The 14294-nt window shown below is 40.2% G+C and overlaps 2 protein-coding genes across 3 annotated transcripts; both read right to left on the bottom strand.

Moving 5' to 3' along the window:
* Positions 1–414: 414 nt before the first annotated feature.
* On the bottom strand, positions 415–6188 carry polr2c (RNA polymerase II subunit C). The gene is made up of 9 exons (XM_061722528.1): positions 6034–6188; positions 3931–3980; positions 3431–3499; positions 3261–3313; positions 1896–2024; positions 1753–1804; positions 1333–1501; positions 1170–1244; positions 415–627 (listed from the first exon to the last, which is right to left on the bottom strand). The coding sequence occupies exons 1-9, from the start codon at positions 6117–6119 to the stop codon at positions 483–485; spliced, it is 828 nt and encodes a 275-aa protein (XP_061578512.1). The 5' UTR covers positions 6120–6188; the 3' UTR covers positions 415–482.
* A 522-nt stretch (positions 6189–6710) lies between these two features.
* On the bottom strand, positions 6711–14254 carry coq9 (coenzyme Q9 homolog (S. cerevisiae)). Of its 2 annotated transcripts, none has more exons than XM_061721245.1 (9): positions 14153–14254; positions 11726–11963; positions 11467–11602; positions 9995–10137; positions 8872–8956; positions 8566–8772; positions 8177–8332; positions 7332–7385; positions 6711–7030 (listed from the first exon to the last, which is right to left on the bottom strand). In XM_061721245.1, exons 1-9 carry the CDS (start codon positions 14208–14210, stop codon positions 6995–6997), a joined length of 1113 nt encoding a protein of 370 aa, XP_061577229.1. In that variant the 5' UTR covers positions 14211–14254; the 3' UTR covers positions 6711–6994. The 2 variants fall into 2 exon arrangements, with proteins under 2 accessions (XP_061577229.1, XP_061577230.1); XM_061721246.1 differs by having other exon boundaries at positions 8668–8772.
* Between the last annotated feature and the right edge of the window lie 40 nt (positions 14255–14294).

The following is a 14294-nucleotide window of genomic DNA, read 5'->3' as shown; positions in this document are numbered from 1 at the left end:
CTCAACTGTAGATTTCACAATCTATAATAAAGGATCGACACAAAACCCTTAAACTGATGTCAACATTAACATCAAAGCCATTTGCTTAAAAATTGATTGTGTTATTGGTTCAGTTTGTTTTGCACAATTCAAAAACACCTATTTTAAAATATATTTTAATCAATTTATTAATTCAGTATAATAGCTTTTTAAACCTTTCAGTAGAACATTTGCCTCCTATGTCATTTCAGCTGCTGGTTCATTTTGTGATGGCAAATTAACAAGCTTTGGAAACTGAAATTTGCTCTTAGATTATCTTACAATTACACAAAGAAAGTGAGTAAACCAGCTTATTTCACAAGCTAACCTGAATCATTTGTACTGTTGTAAAAACAACCCCCCCCCCCAAAAAAAAACCAACAAAAAAAACCCACATTCTTCAAAAAGATATTTATTTTAAAAAGGAACATTAAACAAGACACTTTTCAAACAATAGGTTTAGTTTAGTTGATGGTGAGTACGTCGCTCTGGATCTCGTGGCTCAACTGGGTCTGCAAGTCACTTAGTTTCTTCTTGAGGACGGCCAACGCTGACATGACGATGGTCTCGGGTCGAAGAGAACCGCACGACTCCACGTTGTAATAGAACCTGGATGGAAGGAAATCTCAGGTGAGAAACATTTAAGGCTTTCCAGGTTTTAGCGGTGAACACAACTTGCAATTTAAGATTAGACTGGAGCTTAGGCAGCAAGGACAGTGATAGGTTGACCTGCGACACATGCAGACGATCCCAGCACCTACGACCAGAAGCTCCCCTGCCTTCTTTACCGGCAGCCAAGATATAAAAATACCAGACATAATCTTGATTTAATATATCCGGGTGTCTCTGATCTTCCTCTGAGGAGCAGCAGTCCAAATGTCCAATGATATTTTTAATGGAAAAATAATCTCAAATATTTCTTCTTTACTAACCTGACAGAACGTATTTGTTTAACTGACCAAGACCAAAAGTAATTATTTCCTGACTTGCATTTGGATTAAAAAACAACTAATTACATGGTGACTAGAGCTCCATTGTAACAGAGCTAAATAAATACAGTAATAAATATAAAAGGCTAGACAGAAATCATGTATGTTAACTCCCACATGGAACTGTTCAACGATAGTCGTAAAGGAAGACCAGTTGCTCACCTTTCTGGCTTTCCATTGGGATCGTAAGGGGCCTGAACCTCATCCTCTTCTATCTCTGAATATTCGCTCTTCGGCCTGGGAGGAAAGAGGTCAGTCTGTCTTTAGTTGTTCAGCATTTTTAGTAGACTAAATAATCAGACTTCATGGTGAACCAATGACGTACCACTCCTCAGGTCGTGGATAGACCGTGTGCCTCAGTGCGTTGTCCGGGTCGTACTCAAAGGAGACTCCTGCGGTCGGGTTCCACTTGGCGTGCTCCTTACCGTAGCCTTTCTTTGCGTACGCTCGGAGCCGAAGCTCCTGACCTTTGCGAAGCTTCACCAGCAAGATGTCTGGATAGAGGAGGTGAACGCAGCAACCAGCATTTAAATGATTAAAATGTGTGTTTGGGGGTTTGTTAATCAATCCACAGACACTTGGCAAAGGTTTCAAGGTAGAGTAAGAGACGCACAAATGAAAACATACAACCCAAACATCCAGCTTATTTCATTATTGTTGGTACACAAAAATGGTTTTGACCAGTTATTTTAAGTTATCACCCACTCCACCTTTAAACAGCCCCCGAAGCCAGACTTAAGCTCACCATCTTGCTCGACATAGTCGTTTGGATCGTTGTCTCGGCTCCGCGACGTCACCTGGAAAGCCACAATGCAATGCCGTCATATTTCTCTCTGCTATACTCTCCCACTCTGTTTTCTATCTTCAGTCCCTGGACGAAAGACTCACCGGAATGACTCTGGGATTGTTGGACAACAGATCTCTGGAAGTCACGTGACGCGTCTGATCTTCAGTGCATCGGACATCAAGGGTCAGCTCCACGGAGCACTCCGGACAGAAATCCTCACAGGTGCAGTCCTGCAGGAGCGACAGAGCCACAGGTTTAATTCTGGATCAGCTTAACAATAAATAAACAAACAAATAAACACATAAATAAATAAGTAAATGGCACTGCAATAAACCATTACATTCCCTTCAATTTTCTGCTAAACAACAACATGCAAGATGCTTGCTGTCTCATTAGTTTTACATTTTAGCAAATATAATGCTAACAAGTTTTGAAGCCAATAGCATTAAATACTGATTTAATGCAACTTGTGTGAACATAAATAATACTAAATAAATAATATTATTTATTTGTATTATTTTTTACTGATTTAATGCAACTTATGAACATAAACATAAAGAGTAAACATCAGAATGCTGGAGGGCCCTGCGACTTGGAATAACAGATAACAGATCATTTGAACAGTTCCTCTGGACACTGCAGTTGTCTGGATTTAATGGACAGCGCCAGGAAACTGAGAAATTTGTATACTAGTAAATTACTTATATTTATATGAAGCTGGTACTTTTAAATCGTTTACACAAGACTTGAAAACTTAGAGACACATGCACACAATTAATTTGATGAAGAACCAGAAATCTATTATCATTGAATTTCTCCAACAAGTTTCTGCAAAACTCAACAAATAATAAATATAATTTGCTCCTTGGGGGGGTTCTGATCCTAGGCTTTCTGAATAAAGTTGTCACTACAAAACTAAACATAGAGCAAATTAGGACGATAAAAAAAAACAACTAATTTATATACTGTATAAAGCACAAAATCAGCTTCATGGAACAAAACAAAACTTCTGCAGTATCTTGAATTATTCAATAGCAGCAAAATATTCACATAAATATCAAGGACATGGGGAAGCTAAAAACCTAACCTAGGAACCTAAAAAACTAAAAGCTCTGAATCAGATTCTCCTTCAGAAAACTCAAGAAAGCACGTTTAAACTTTGGCATCTTTTAGACAAGGTGGAGCGAGATCATTAAGAGCTTGCAGACGGTAAGATTAATTTCAAATTCAGTTTAAAAGCTTCAGAGAACCAATCCAGAACGGCTGAAAGAGGACAAGCAGTGACAGAAATATTTAATTCAACACCACACTGCTGCACCACACTCAGTTAAGAGTAGTTCAAAACAAGTGACCCAGAATGATGGTATTAGGCAGGAGCAAAATCTCAACCCCTGATAAGTTTCTCCTGAGCGCAGATTTAACACTCCTACATCACTGAATTGTCATGCAACACTCCACTCACTCACCCTGGAATATTGCATTTTATCCACGATGTCATCACTGGTGAGGGGGATGAGACCTGAAAACACGGGACACACTGGAGTTATAGCACCCCCTTCAGATCCATCTGCCTGCACAACAGCCATAGAAAGCTGCAGTCAACAAGGTGAGTTACATTCACTGATGAGATACAAACCAACTCTGTGTGCGATGAACTCATCGTGCAGGACTGAGGAATTGGCATCAATCTGGATCCAGTCAATCGCTGAAAACAAAGTGGTACAAATTCAGGTTGGTCATCTTGTGTATGCTTGTGAAAGAGAGTGCACAATCATTTTTCTTTTGTTCCCGTGAGACCGCAGCAGCCGCTCAATCTCCAAAACATCATTTTTTGTTTGATTTTAGCTGATTTAATGTGACACCAAAACTACTTAAGCTTTTGTATTTTAAAAAGCAGCGTCATAATCAAAGTTTAGTCGTGAAATACGTGAAAACAAAAGAGCTATTGCGCATGTTCAACTTCAGCTTTAAGTCAAAAATGCCCCAGTAAAAAAAGTGAAAGGGTGCAGGGAGCCTATGAGAAAACACAGCACACAAGTACATTTTGTTCATCATCTCAGTTTCTACAATGCTCACTAAAGTAACCTGAGGACTAACTCTGCAGTGTACACACACACACACACACACACACTTTACCTATTATTGGGACTTCGGACATGAAGACACGGCGGATAGAATTGGCAACTCTGAAAAGGAGAAACAAGCACGTTAGGGTGTGTGTTTACAATAAAGACAGAACAAACATTAAAGTCAAATTCAACACACTGCCTGGCAAAATAAATAAATAAAAGCATCCTACTATTGTTGTAATCCTTAGCTCGATTACATTGTATTGTTTCTGCAAGCTTATGAACAGTCACAGTATTTGTTTCCATCCAGCCCTGCGGTTATCTCCGGGATCTTGCAGCGTTAATGGGAGACTTGTATCACTGGTTGAGGTCTGCACTGTGGTGCGCAAACTCAAGTGTGAACATCATATCTAATCACTCAACCACTCACAACTTCTGCACAAAGAGTGCTGGGATTCTCATCCTGGAATATTCCTATGTCATCAAGTAAGAAAACTACCGTAAAAAAATAAATATTCCACTGACTTGAAAACCAGGTCATTCAATATGTTGAGGGTGTCAGCTGCCCTCTTATATAACCAAGGGTGCACACAAGCCGGTGTTGTGCCGTATTCAGCACCCCTGCCGTGAAAAGCACCCCCTCGTCGCGGGGACATATATTACCCACAGATCTCTTATTCACGAGTAAATGTCAAAAAGGACTAAATGCTCATGTTTAATTTACTACAAATGACAACGTACACACAATGACAAAAATTATATTCTCATTCCGTGTCACGTTCTGTTTAGCGTCCAGTTTTGTGTTAATGATTCATGTTTAAATGCGCTCATGGATTCCACAATAGTCATACTTTCCCACAATCACAGTCACAGATAACAAAAAATCGGGTAAATGGTTATTGATGTCATTAATTAATAGCCTGCTTACTGTGTTGTCTTCCATAATATTTGTAAATAAGTATGTGTTCATGTGAGTGTGTGATATATATATATATATATATATATATATATATATATATATATATATATATATATATATATATATATATATATAGGGGGTGCTTTTCACGGCAGGGGTGCTGAATACGGCACAACACCGGTACTCGAGGGCTAGTCTACTGCATGTTTTAGATGTTTCCCTGTCTTCAACACACCTGAATCTAATCACTGGTCGTCATCAACATGTCACCAAGGTTTACACAACTCTGTTGGTGACACAGCTTTGTCTATCAGGGTTGTGTTGAGACAGGGAAACATCTAAAACGTGCAGTAGACTGGCCCTCAAGTACCAGCTTGTGTGCACCCCTGTATCCATTAGTGAACCTGACCAAGTGAAGCAACCCTCCAGAGCAGAATCCTATACCCCCAGTCTCACTTGTAGCTGACACATCACTGGATGAAGGGAAACACATTAAAATGTTTCTTTCAAATCTCACTGACAAATCCCTAATCTCCTTCAAGTCTGCCCTAAAAAGCCACCTACAGGAGGCTGCTACTCGTAACTGGGAATAATCAAAGCCTCTACTGCACATCCCGCTGTTCCTTCTGATTATTGTTTCTTGTTTCTTGTTTTGTTTTCTGCTTTTGTTTTGTATTACCTAGCTTATTCTATTTGTCTCATCACCTTTTTAGTCTCTCTCGGTGCAAAATAACAGTAATTCTCCCCTTTTATTTTTTTTTAACAATCTTCCCTACAAAGTACTGCTTCTTACCTGTGTGTCATTCAATGTTATATGAATTTAAAAAAGGTCTCCAATGTAAACAAGTGTAATGCTTTCTTGGAATAATGCCTTTTAGTTGACTTTGTATCAGCGAATCTGTACTGTCATGAAACTGTACCTGATCCTATGCAGTTCTTCTAATAAATTCTTCAATCAATCAATCAATCAATCAAAAAGACAGGTTGACTTGCACATAATTTAGTGCAACCATGAAACTACTATTCTGGGCCCATTTAAATCTTCCATACTTAGATACATATCTTTTTTTTGGGCCTAAGAAATGTTACTTTATGAATAGCAATATAGTTTTAGACCACGGTTATTATAAAGTGAATAATCACAGTAGTTCTATGTGAATCTTAGCGCTAGTGTTTATGATGCTGAGGATCATGGCTGCCCTCTTCCTCGCTTACTCTATTTGAACGGTGTCTAAATGGGTCAATACTTACGCCAAATCCGTGTTTTCAATGACAAACTTCACATTTTCGTCCGTGAGTTCAGTAATCTTCACCGTCGGCTGGTTAGCATACGGCATGATTGGAGTATTAGACTAAAACCTGACCAATGTTGAGCAGAAACAACCAAAACTACCTCCGCCGCTGTTTCACCTGGCAGGAACTGACGGAAACATTTACTGATCGCTGATTGGCCAGAGTCGTAAATGTCGTTAAATGATTGGCTACAATAATTACATGAGGCGGGTCTTTCTTTCACATCCGGGTTATAAAGGGTTGCTGTTATTCAAAATAAGAGCATGGCCATAGCCAATTAAAAAAGAAAAACATCAAAATGAAAAATATTTTAAAAAAATAACTAAAATTGATCGATAACTATTAAAGTAAAAAGCAAAAAGTGATGTTAACTTAGTTATTTTAAGTCAACTCAAGAAGTTCATTTTAGTTCATTTCATTTGCAACAGTGATCTTTTCTGTAAACCCGCCCAATCATCATCATATTATTATTATTATTATTATTATTACTACTACTACTACACTTGTGGGTCAAATGTTCATTTGTACATATTTTAAATAACACAAATTTTACAAAAAGATTATTTCCCCGTGTGACTACATATTGACACTTTTTCTTTGAAATGCACAACTTTACAAGAAAAAGAAAAAACACGTTAAATATACAGCAACAACTTTATTGGACTGGTGTTTCTACAACTAAATAATAGATTTTTGTGTACTTTTATACAAAGGGAAAAAGTTATTGAATATATTGAGAAAAATCTTTTACAGAGCCACAGGTTCTGCAGATGAACAGAAAGAGACCTATGGATTTTAACAAATGAGGATGTTTTCTCAGTCAATTAAAACCATAATCCATCATATTATACAGCAAAACAGAAGAATTGTCAAAAAGAAAGCTGTTCTTCTGTTCATGATGAGCCAGATGGTCAGGATATCATCGTCTCTGGTTCACTCCTGTGAGGTTCTTCAGCTGCAAAACAGACAACATGTATGAGTTTCTTCATAAGGAGTTAGGATAGCCATAGTAAATAAAGGTTTTAATGATCATTAACCCACAAATGCACTCATATACATAAACCCTTTCACACCTCTTCTAATTGGTGAAACTCATGGCTACTCTTTTTCTGGAGCCACTATGGGAAACATGGGTCATTTAGTGTGAATGATGTGAGGTATGACTTAAGGTGTTATGACCTTAGATTAGAAAATTAATGTTGAGATTTAAACAGTGAGACTAAGGATGAACATGGGTAAAAAAAACAACAACTTACTGTAACAGCGGCTCCCATGAGCCCCTGCACTACTGCTTCACCGGTCGACTGCACCTGCATCCCGAAGATGAACACAAATTACAACATATATGATCTGAAGCCTGTTCTTCATCAGATCACATTTCTAAACCACTCACTGTCTTTAATAAATGGACAGCATCTTTCCCTTTCACTAGTACTCAAGACAAATCAACTTGTGCAATAGATGTTTAAGGTTATTAATTCACTGATCAGCAAAATTAGAAAAAAAAAAAGGGGGTGCAGGTGCCGATACACAACTATTAAAAAGGAGTCAGTAACACTTCTGCTTTAAAAGGAGCATGAGGCAGGATTGAGGCAGGATTTATGAAAAAAATTCATATACGTTTTAAGTTTTCTAGTAATAATGTCAGATGAAGCGTTCCAAACCAAAAAGAATGAGCCCTCTAGTGTATCTCTCCGTTGCCTTGAACAGGCTGTGTGCTGCAAAATGTGCTGCAATTCCGGACCGGAATTTCCTGCGCTGTCCTGCGGATGTGACGTCACATGACGCTGCATGCGCGTTCTCGTAGGCGCACGAGTAAACATTGGATACGCGTTTGAGTCATGGAGGCAGCTTCAACTTGAATTGGGACTGAAAACAGATGCTGACATGGCTCATTTCCTACTGACCAGGTAAGATAACATTGTAAGTCTGATTTAGAGCTTGATTTGAACGGCGCTCCCGTGTCGGCTTCGCTGTTGGCTGCAGGAACCCCGACGGTCGTCGTGGCGCTAATGGAGTCTCATTTCTTATTCTTGCCTCATGCTCCTTTAACCAGGACACCATTCGTTCACCCTTAGTTCAACTGGTTAATGCTCTCCACCTGTTTGGCTGTGCCGGCCATGTTTACTACATCCTGAATGCGGTTATCGAGGAAGTTCCAGGTGTCCTGGAAGTCTGGAGAGGAATCTTGAAGCATCACCAGCTCTGTCGTGTTATAGATGCCCGTCAGCACTGCCCGCTTGGTGTACCAGTTCATCTGCAAGGAAGAAAGGAGTTGCAGAGAAAGTCCATGTGGAAACTAGTTAGAAGAACAAACGTCTAATCGGAATACCAATAAATGTTATGCAAATGCTCTTGAGGCAAATCACACACATCCAGTATTTAAACCCAAACCAAACAAGCAGATTCATGAAAACTTTTTTAAATAGTAAATTCTGAGCGATACCTGTTGCCAGCCAGTCAGAAACAAGTGTTAGTGGGGAGAGTAACCTGAACGGTGGCAGGCCGGATATCGTAGGGGTGGTGATGATAGGGGGACAGGAAGGTATGTGCAGAAGAAGGGGGGGGTCGAGGGTGATAGGGTCCACTCACATCTGTGGACCGGTCTCCGGCATAGTACCAGATATCGTCCACCAGGGTGGAGAGGTGCTTCAGGCTGTCTGGCATGTTGTGAGGAAGGAGCAGGATGCTCATCGCCTGACAAAAGGGATACAAGGTCAGGGGTCACTCCTTTCTTCTGCCATCTGAAGGCTCACACATTTCTGCTGCGAGGGGCCAAAACATGCCACAACTTACCTGTGGCCAGTTTTCCATGTAGGGGATGTACATCCGCAGTCGGGTCTCCACAGCATCTCTTAGAAATTCAGCTGTTTTCTTTCGTCTGGAACACAGTTGTCAAAGTGGAAGATGGGTATTTAGAGCTCACAAAATAGACAAGACTGAAATAACCGAGTGTAAGGGAGGAACAATAAATGAATTCAGAGATATTAAGACAGTTAAAAGATGATCCCTAAACACTTTATTTGGTAATTTATTCTGTAATAAGTGTATTCATTTTATTGCTTGTAAATTAAACTTTTTTTTTCATTTTTATATTAATAAACTCATTGAATCTTTTTCTTTATTTTACCCTTTCTCCTCCCTCTTCCTTCCTACAGCTTTCTCAAAAGGAAGATGAATTAAAGAAGTAATGATCATGACTAGTCTCAGGTTTTGCTTTAATTATTTACCTACAGGGTCGTCAATATTTATTTTATATACGGTAGTACGTTCTTGCTATTTGTCAGTATCTATTGCAGATGAAGAGCTTCTTCTGTACAGAACGATTTAAATGACAAGAAAATGTTTTCCCCTCAATAGGTCCGGGGCCCAAATTAATATATCTGATTTTCTCTGAACTTCTGAAACATGCAGACCCGTCAGAGTCAACTGGATCAGGCTGACCTAGAGTCCTCAGGATCAAAACAAAGAAGGCCAGAGCAGATTTTAGCTTCACTGTTTGCTTCTCATATGAATCCATCCATGGAATGAGCTTCCTGAAGACCTCGGCTCTGCTGAAACTATCGGAGCTTAAAACATCCCAGTTTACACCGAATTTCCAGTAACGGATACCTTTTTCTTCACCACAATTCATAACTACTGTTTGCATATAAGATTTCTTGTTATTCTAATTAAATTGTTTAACATGTTTATTTATTTACTTCCCAGACGTTTTTTTAATTTCATCAACACACATGAATTTTAATGCTCTTGTACTTTGTAAAAACCCTCTACTTGCCTACTGTACTTTGCCGTCTACCGCTTTAACATGATTTCTTACGACACGAGCCTTCAGATATGAATTTCCTCTGAAATAAACATCTTTGATATGAATGTTTTATCCTGGGGGACAGTGGGGATGTGTGAATACAGCACTTACTCGGCCTGGCCCAGCTGGACCTGGTTGTGTTGTTCAGCCAGGATCTCTGTCAGCTCTGAATTACACTTGCTGATGAAATGCAGGACCAAGTCTCCTGCTCCGTTGTCGAACATGCCAGTGGAAGCTGAGGACAGACCCAGAGACTGGTACCAACACGACAAGAACAGACATCAGAGGACGAATAAGCAACAAGGACAATCTGAAACCTTTCCTACAGCTGTGCTACTCACAGGAGCTCCTCAATTACCCTCATCACACTGATATTCACTCTCTAACTGTTTATTCTACAATTTCAATCCAAAAGCATTTAAAAAATAAAGCAATTCTCATGTTTACTGTAACCTTCATTTATATGTGAGCTCAAGTCTGCGATATTGCTGATGTTTCATTTGTTAATTTACAGCAACACAGTCCCAAAAAAAGACATTAAAACTTTTACCACTTTCTAAAGCTAACATAGCCTCTCTCACAACACCTAAGGGGCTCCTGATGATGCAACCGATCAAGTGTTTCAGCTGTTGATTTTTCCCATTCTTCTTCCAAACGCGTCTTCAGGTGTGCAACATTATGAGGATATTATTGTCAGAATTCTTTGTTACAAAATTAGAGTGTAAAAGGTCGGCAGTGCAGCCAGGTCGATGCAGTTTCTGCACCTTCTATTTCCTGAGCCATGCCTTCGTGATGGGGGCCTTTGTTTTGAGTTTTGGCCGATTGTGCCCACACAAATAAAGGCTTTGGCCACCTAATGATGTATGAGTATTTAAAAAGTGTGTTTCTTTTTTTTTTTTTGGGGGGGGGGGGGGTCTTCAGATTGTTCAGAGGTTGGTTCAGATTCTGCAGCCTTATCTCTGTGGTTCCAGGTCAGACTATGTTACTGACCTCTACCTTTGTTGACATGGCAACAACAAATATGCCAAGACAATCTGTATTCATCTGGTCATCAAGACTTTAAACACCTTTGGATGTAAATTAACATCTTATGGTGGAATATTTTGACAAATGTTAAAATGTGTCGAATTTGCAGATTTTTGGGACTGAACCCACTGAGGTTGGTGGTAAAGCTGGTAAAAGCTATGAGATTGAAGTGGTTGCACAACACTGATTTGTGTCATTGTATTTGATGGCTAGACAGATATAATTAGATCAGCTTCTCAGCACAGATGCACACTGAACAGGTGAGGGGGGGGGGGTCAGGCACGAAAGCAAACTCTCAAGACTAATGGTTTGGTTTGAAAGTATGCACCAGTCTGGCCCTGTGTATATGAAGTTACTGTCTCAAGGGAACCTGTGTTCTCCTGGTTGCATTTCGTGGATAATGACAGACATTTTTTTTGCTCTATTAAAAACAGTGCCTTGTGGTTGGTATTTTGATTACAAACAAAGGAGAGCGCAACTATTTATAGAAACACCAATGTACATTTGCACAAGGCCAAGGTTCTTTGAATAGTATCTCTATGGGTTTTGAAGCTCACCTCAGCACCAGCCGAGACGGCTTCCATGGACCAACCATGATGAGGGACAAACTCCAGAGCAGCAGTCAGGATTCGAGCCTGCAGCTGCTCCTCTGTTTCGTACTCCTCGTCTTGCTCCTCACTCTGGTCCTGGTAGCTTTGCAAGGATACCAAAGTTGTGTTGCATTGTAACAGCACAAAAATCCACATTTGCAACTCTTTTCTTATATGTGCACTTCACACGGCAACACAACTGACCCAAGATTTCCTTTTGACCAACCTGGTGTTTGTCGTCTCTGCTGCTGGATCAGAGCCGAGATGGGAAGCCGTTTCCGTGTGTTCAGATGCGTGAGCCTGGTAGTGCTCGTGGTAGGTAGATCCCGCTGACGACGATGATGATGATGAAGAGGAGGGGGGTTTGTCGGATTTGGACTCGTCCTGCAGCCTCAAAGCTGCACAGTGGAAGCCTCTCCTTAGGCTGCTGCACTGAGGGTTCGTGGCTGTCGGCACAGCCGCCACTGGAGGGACGAGAGATCTAGATCAGCTTCTACCAGATCCAACTGCGAGCTGAGAAGTCAACGACTCAAAACTGTCCCCTTTGATCCCAAAATTCACTTTTTAAAGTAAAGTTCCCGTCACACCTGATGATGAAACTGCTGTCAGTTAATGAAGTCTAGTTGTTGTGCTGTCATGTGCCTAAATGCTGTAAACACGCTTCCCATCCACTTGCTTTGACTAAACACACTGAAGAAGTGACGTCATTGGGAGTTTGGTAGACTTGTGGGCAGAGGTGTATAATAATCCAGGTGCCATAAAGTAAAAATCCTGTCCAGCAGTTGATCCAACCATCACTAAACCAGTTCCTCTGCAGGTAGATGGCAGGTTGTTAGTGGAAACACCTGTTCTAAATGTACAGGCTGATCCAGAAACATGGCAGCGTTTTTACTTTATGTCACCTGGATTATACACCTGTGCTTTAATGTTTTTTTTACAAAATCAAAAATAGATTTGAATCAATCTTAAATTAAGACCAATTTTTAAATGGGGTCAGTCTCAAAGCAGCATTAGTCAAATAATTTTCTTTACATTAAGCTGATATTTGCTCATTAAAACATATACCTGTGGATCAGCCAGTACATTTAAAACAAGTGTTTTCACTAACGACCTACCATCTACCTGTAGAGGAGCTGGTTTAGTGATTTGTTTGAACAACTGCTGGACAGGATTTTTACTTTATGGCACCTGGATTATACACCTCTGCTTGTAGGAGCTAAAATGCTTCAACAATTACAATTCAGCAGAAACATACCCTTACAACCAGTGGTGGACAGTAACGGAGTAAATTTACTTGAGTACTGTACTTAAGTACATATCCAGAGGATTTGTACTTTACTTGAGTATTAGATTTCTTTGGTACTTATTACTCTTACTTGAATACATTTCCAAGACAAATATTTTTACTTTTACTCGCGTAAATTTCTAGGAAGGCTGAAAAGTACTCGTTACTTTCAGGTCTGCTCTTTTTTCTTCTTCCCTAAAATCCTATTGGACACAAGCTTTTTGTCAAAGGAGGAGACCTATCACAGTGCACGCTCTCCACTGGGATGTACGTAAAGCGGAAATACGTCAAGCCTCCTCAAAACGATACCGCCAAAGTAGCCTGCGTTTGTCAAGACAGAGCCGCAACAAGTCAAGACAACAATGGCTACGCCTGCGTCAGGAGAAGACAATCCGCTGAGTCGTCTCTATATTGCTATATTGTACTGGTACATGTCCTTCCTGTAAAGTTAAGTGACTTCAACATTGAGTTATTGAAAGCAGAGATGTAGTTTTTTGTAAAGCAGTGGTCTTTGAGGGGGATCCAGACTTAGTTGGATGGTGCAGGTTCATTTGGTTTCAGTTCATGATTGTTAATAAACTCTGCATCATCTGCTGTCCTCTTATGATCCCATTCATTTGATTTGTTTTTGGTGTTTCTGCAGGTTTTATATAACATTGTGGTTCTAAAAGCAGCACATCAGTGCAGCTGGTTTCAAAGAGTTAATTCTCAGAAACAAGAGTTAAAAGATCCTTACATTAATTTAGAAAAAATATAGTAATTTACTGATGTGGAAAATAAGAAATTTACTCTTACTTAAAGTAAATTTAAAAGCATTTACTTTTGGATACTTAAGTACCTTTAAAAGCAAGTACTTTTCTACTCTTACTCGAGTAATATTTTGACTGAGCTACTTTTACTTGTAACGGAGTAAATTTTGACCAGTAGTATTTGTACTCTTACTCAAGTACTGGGGTCGAGTACTCTGTCCACCTCTGCTTACAACATATTATGAGTGTGCATGTGGTGCAGTGTGCTGCTTCTCGTGCTACAGGAGAAACAAATCAGCTATATTTAGCTGAATGTCCTACAGCTGCAGGACCAACATGTTTACAATTACAAGCATGTGTCGGGATTCAGCTCTTTCTACGTCTGCAGCATAATAAACCTCCTCCAAAATGATTTTTTTTTATTCAGAAGTGCAGCCAGTTTGATGTGAGTTAATTCCGTCCTTCATGATCACCTTACATGAAGTGACTTTAGCTCTGATCGCTACGTCAACACTGGCTGGTGTTTACACGGTGAGGCTGCAGTCCCAGAGAGAGGTCGCTGCGCGGTGAATGGTCTGTACCAAAGCAAGCCGAACAGAGAGCACTGCTGCTGTCTTACCAGTGCCGAGCCCCCGCAGGAGCCGTCCAGCTCGCAGACCTCTGAGCAGCGCCGCCATGTCCAGCCGTGACCGCGGGGACGTCACTCAGCGCGACGCGGAGACGCGCCGGAAGTCAAGCACGTCAAAATAAAGCCCGACCAA

The sequence above is a fragment of the Cololabis saira genome, chromosome 5 (genome assembly GCF_033807715.1).
Source record: "Cololabis saira isolate AMF1-May2022 chromosome 5, fColSai1.1, whole genome shotgun sequence".
Taxonomy (NCBI): domain Eukaryota; kingdom Metazoa; phylum Chordata; class Actinopteri; order Beloniformes; family Belonidae; genus Cololabis; species Cololabis saira.
Note: the sequence above shows the minus strand (reverse complement) of the source record. Positions and strands in the feature narration are given on the sequence as shown.

Bases quoted from the DNA above. Each gene is read 5' to 3' on its own strand.
- polr2c (XM_061722528.1), bottom strand. From the start codon at position 6,119: ATGCCGTATGCTAACCAGCCGACGGTGAAGATTACTGAACTCACGGAC. The intron at 2,025-3,260 runs GTGAGTGAGTGG...TCGCTCCTGCAG, and splicing joins ATAAAATGCAATATTCCAGG to GACTGCACCTGTGAGGATTT. The intron at 628-1,169 runs GTGAGCAACTGG...CCTTCCATCCAG, and splicing joins CCCAATGGAAAGCCAGAAAG to GTTCTATTACAACGTGGAGT.
- coq9 (XM_061721245.1), bottom strand. From the start codon at position 14,210: ATGGCGGCGCTGCTCAGAGGTCTGCGAGCTGGACGGCTCCTGCGGGGG. The intron at 8,957-9,994 runs GTAAGTGCTGTA...ACTGTGTTCCAG, and splicing joins GTCCAGCTGGGCCAGGCCGA to ACGAAAGAAAACAGCTGAAT. The intron at 7,031-7,331 runs GTAAGTTGTTGT...TCTGTTTTGCAG, and splicing joins TCATGGGAGCCGCTGTTACA to CTGAAGAACCTCACAGGAGT.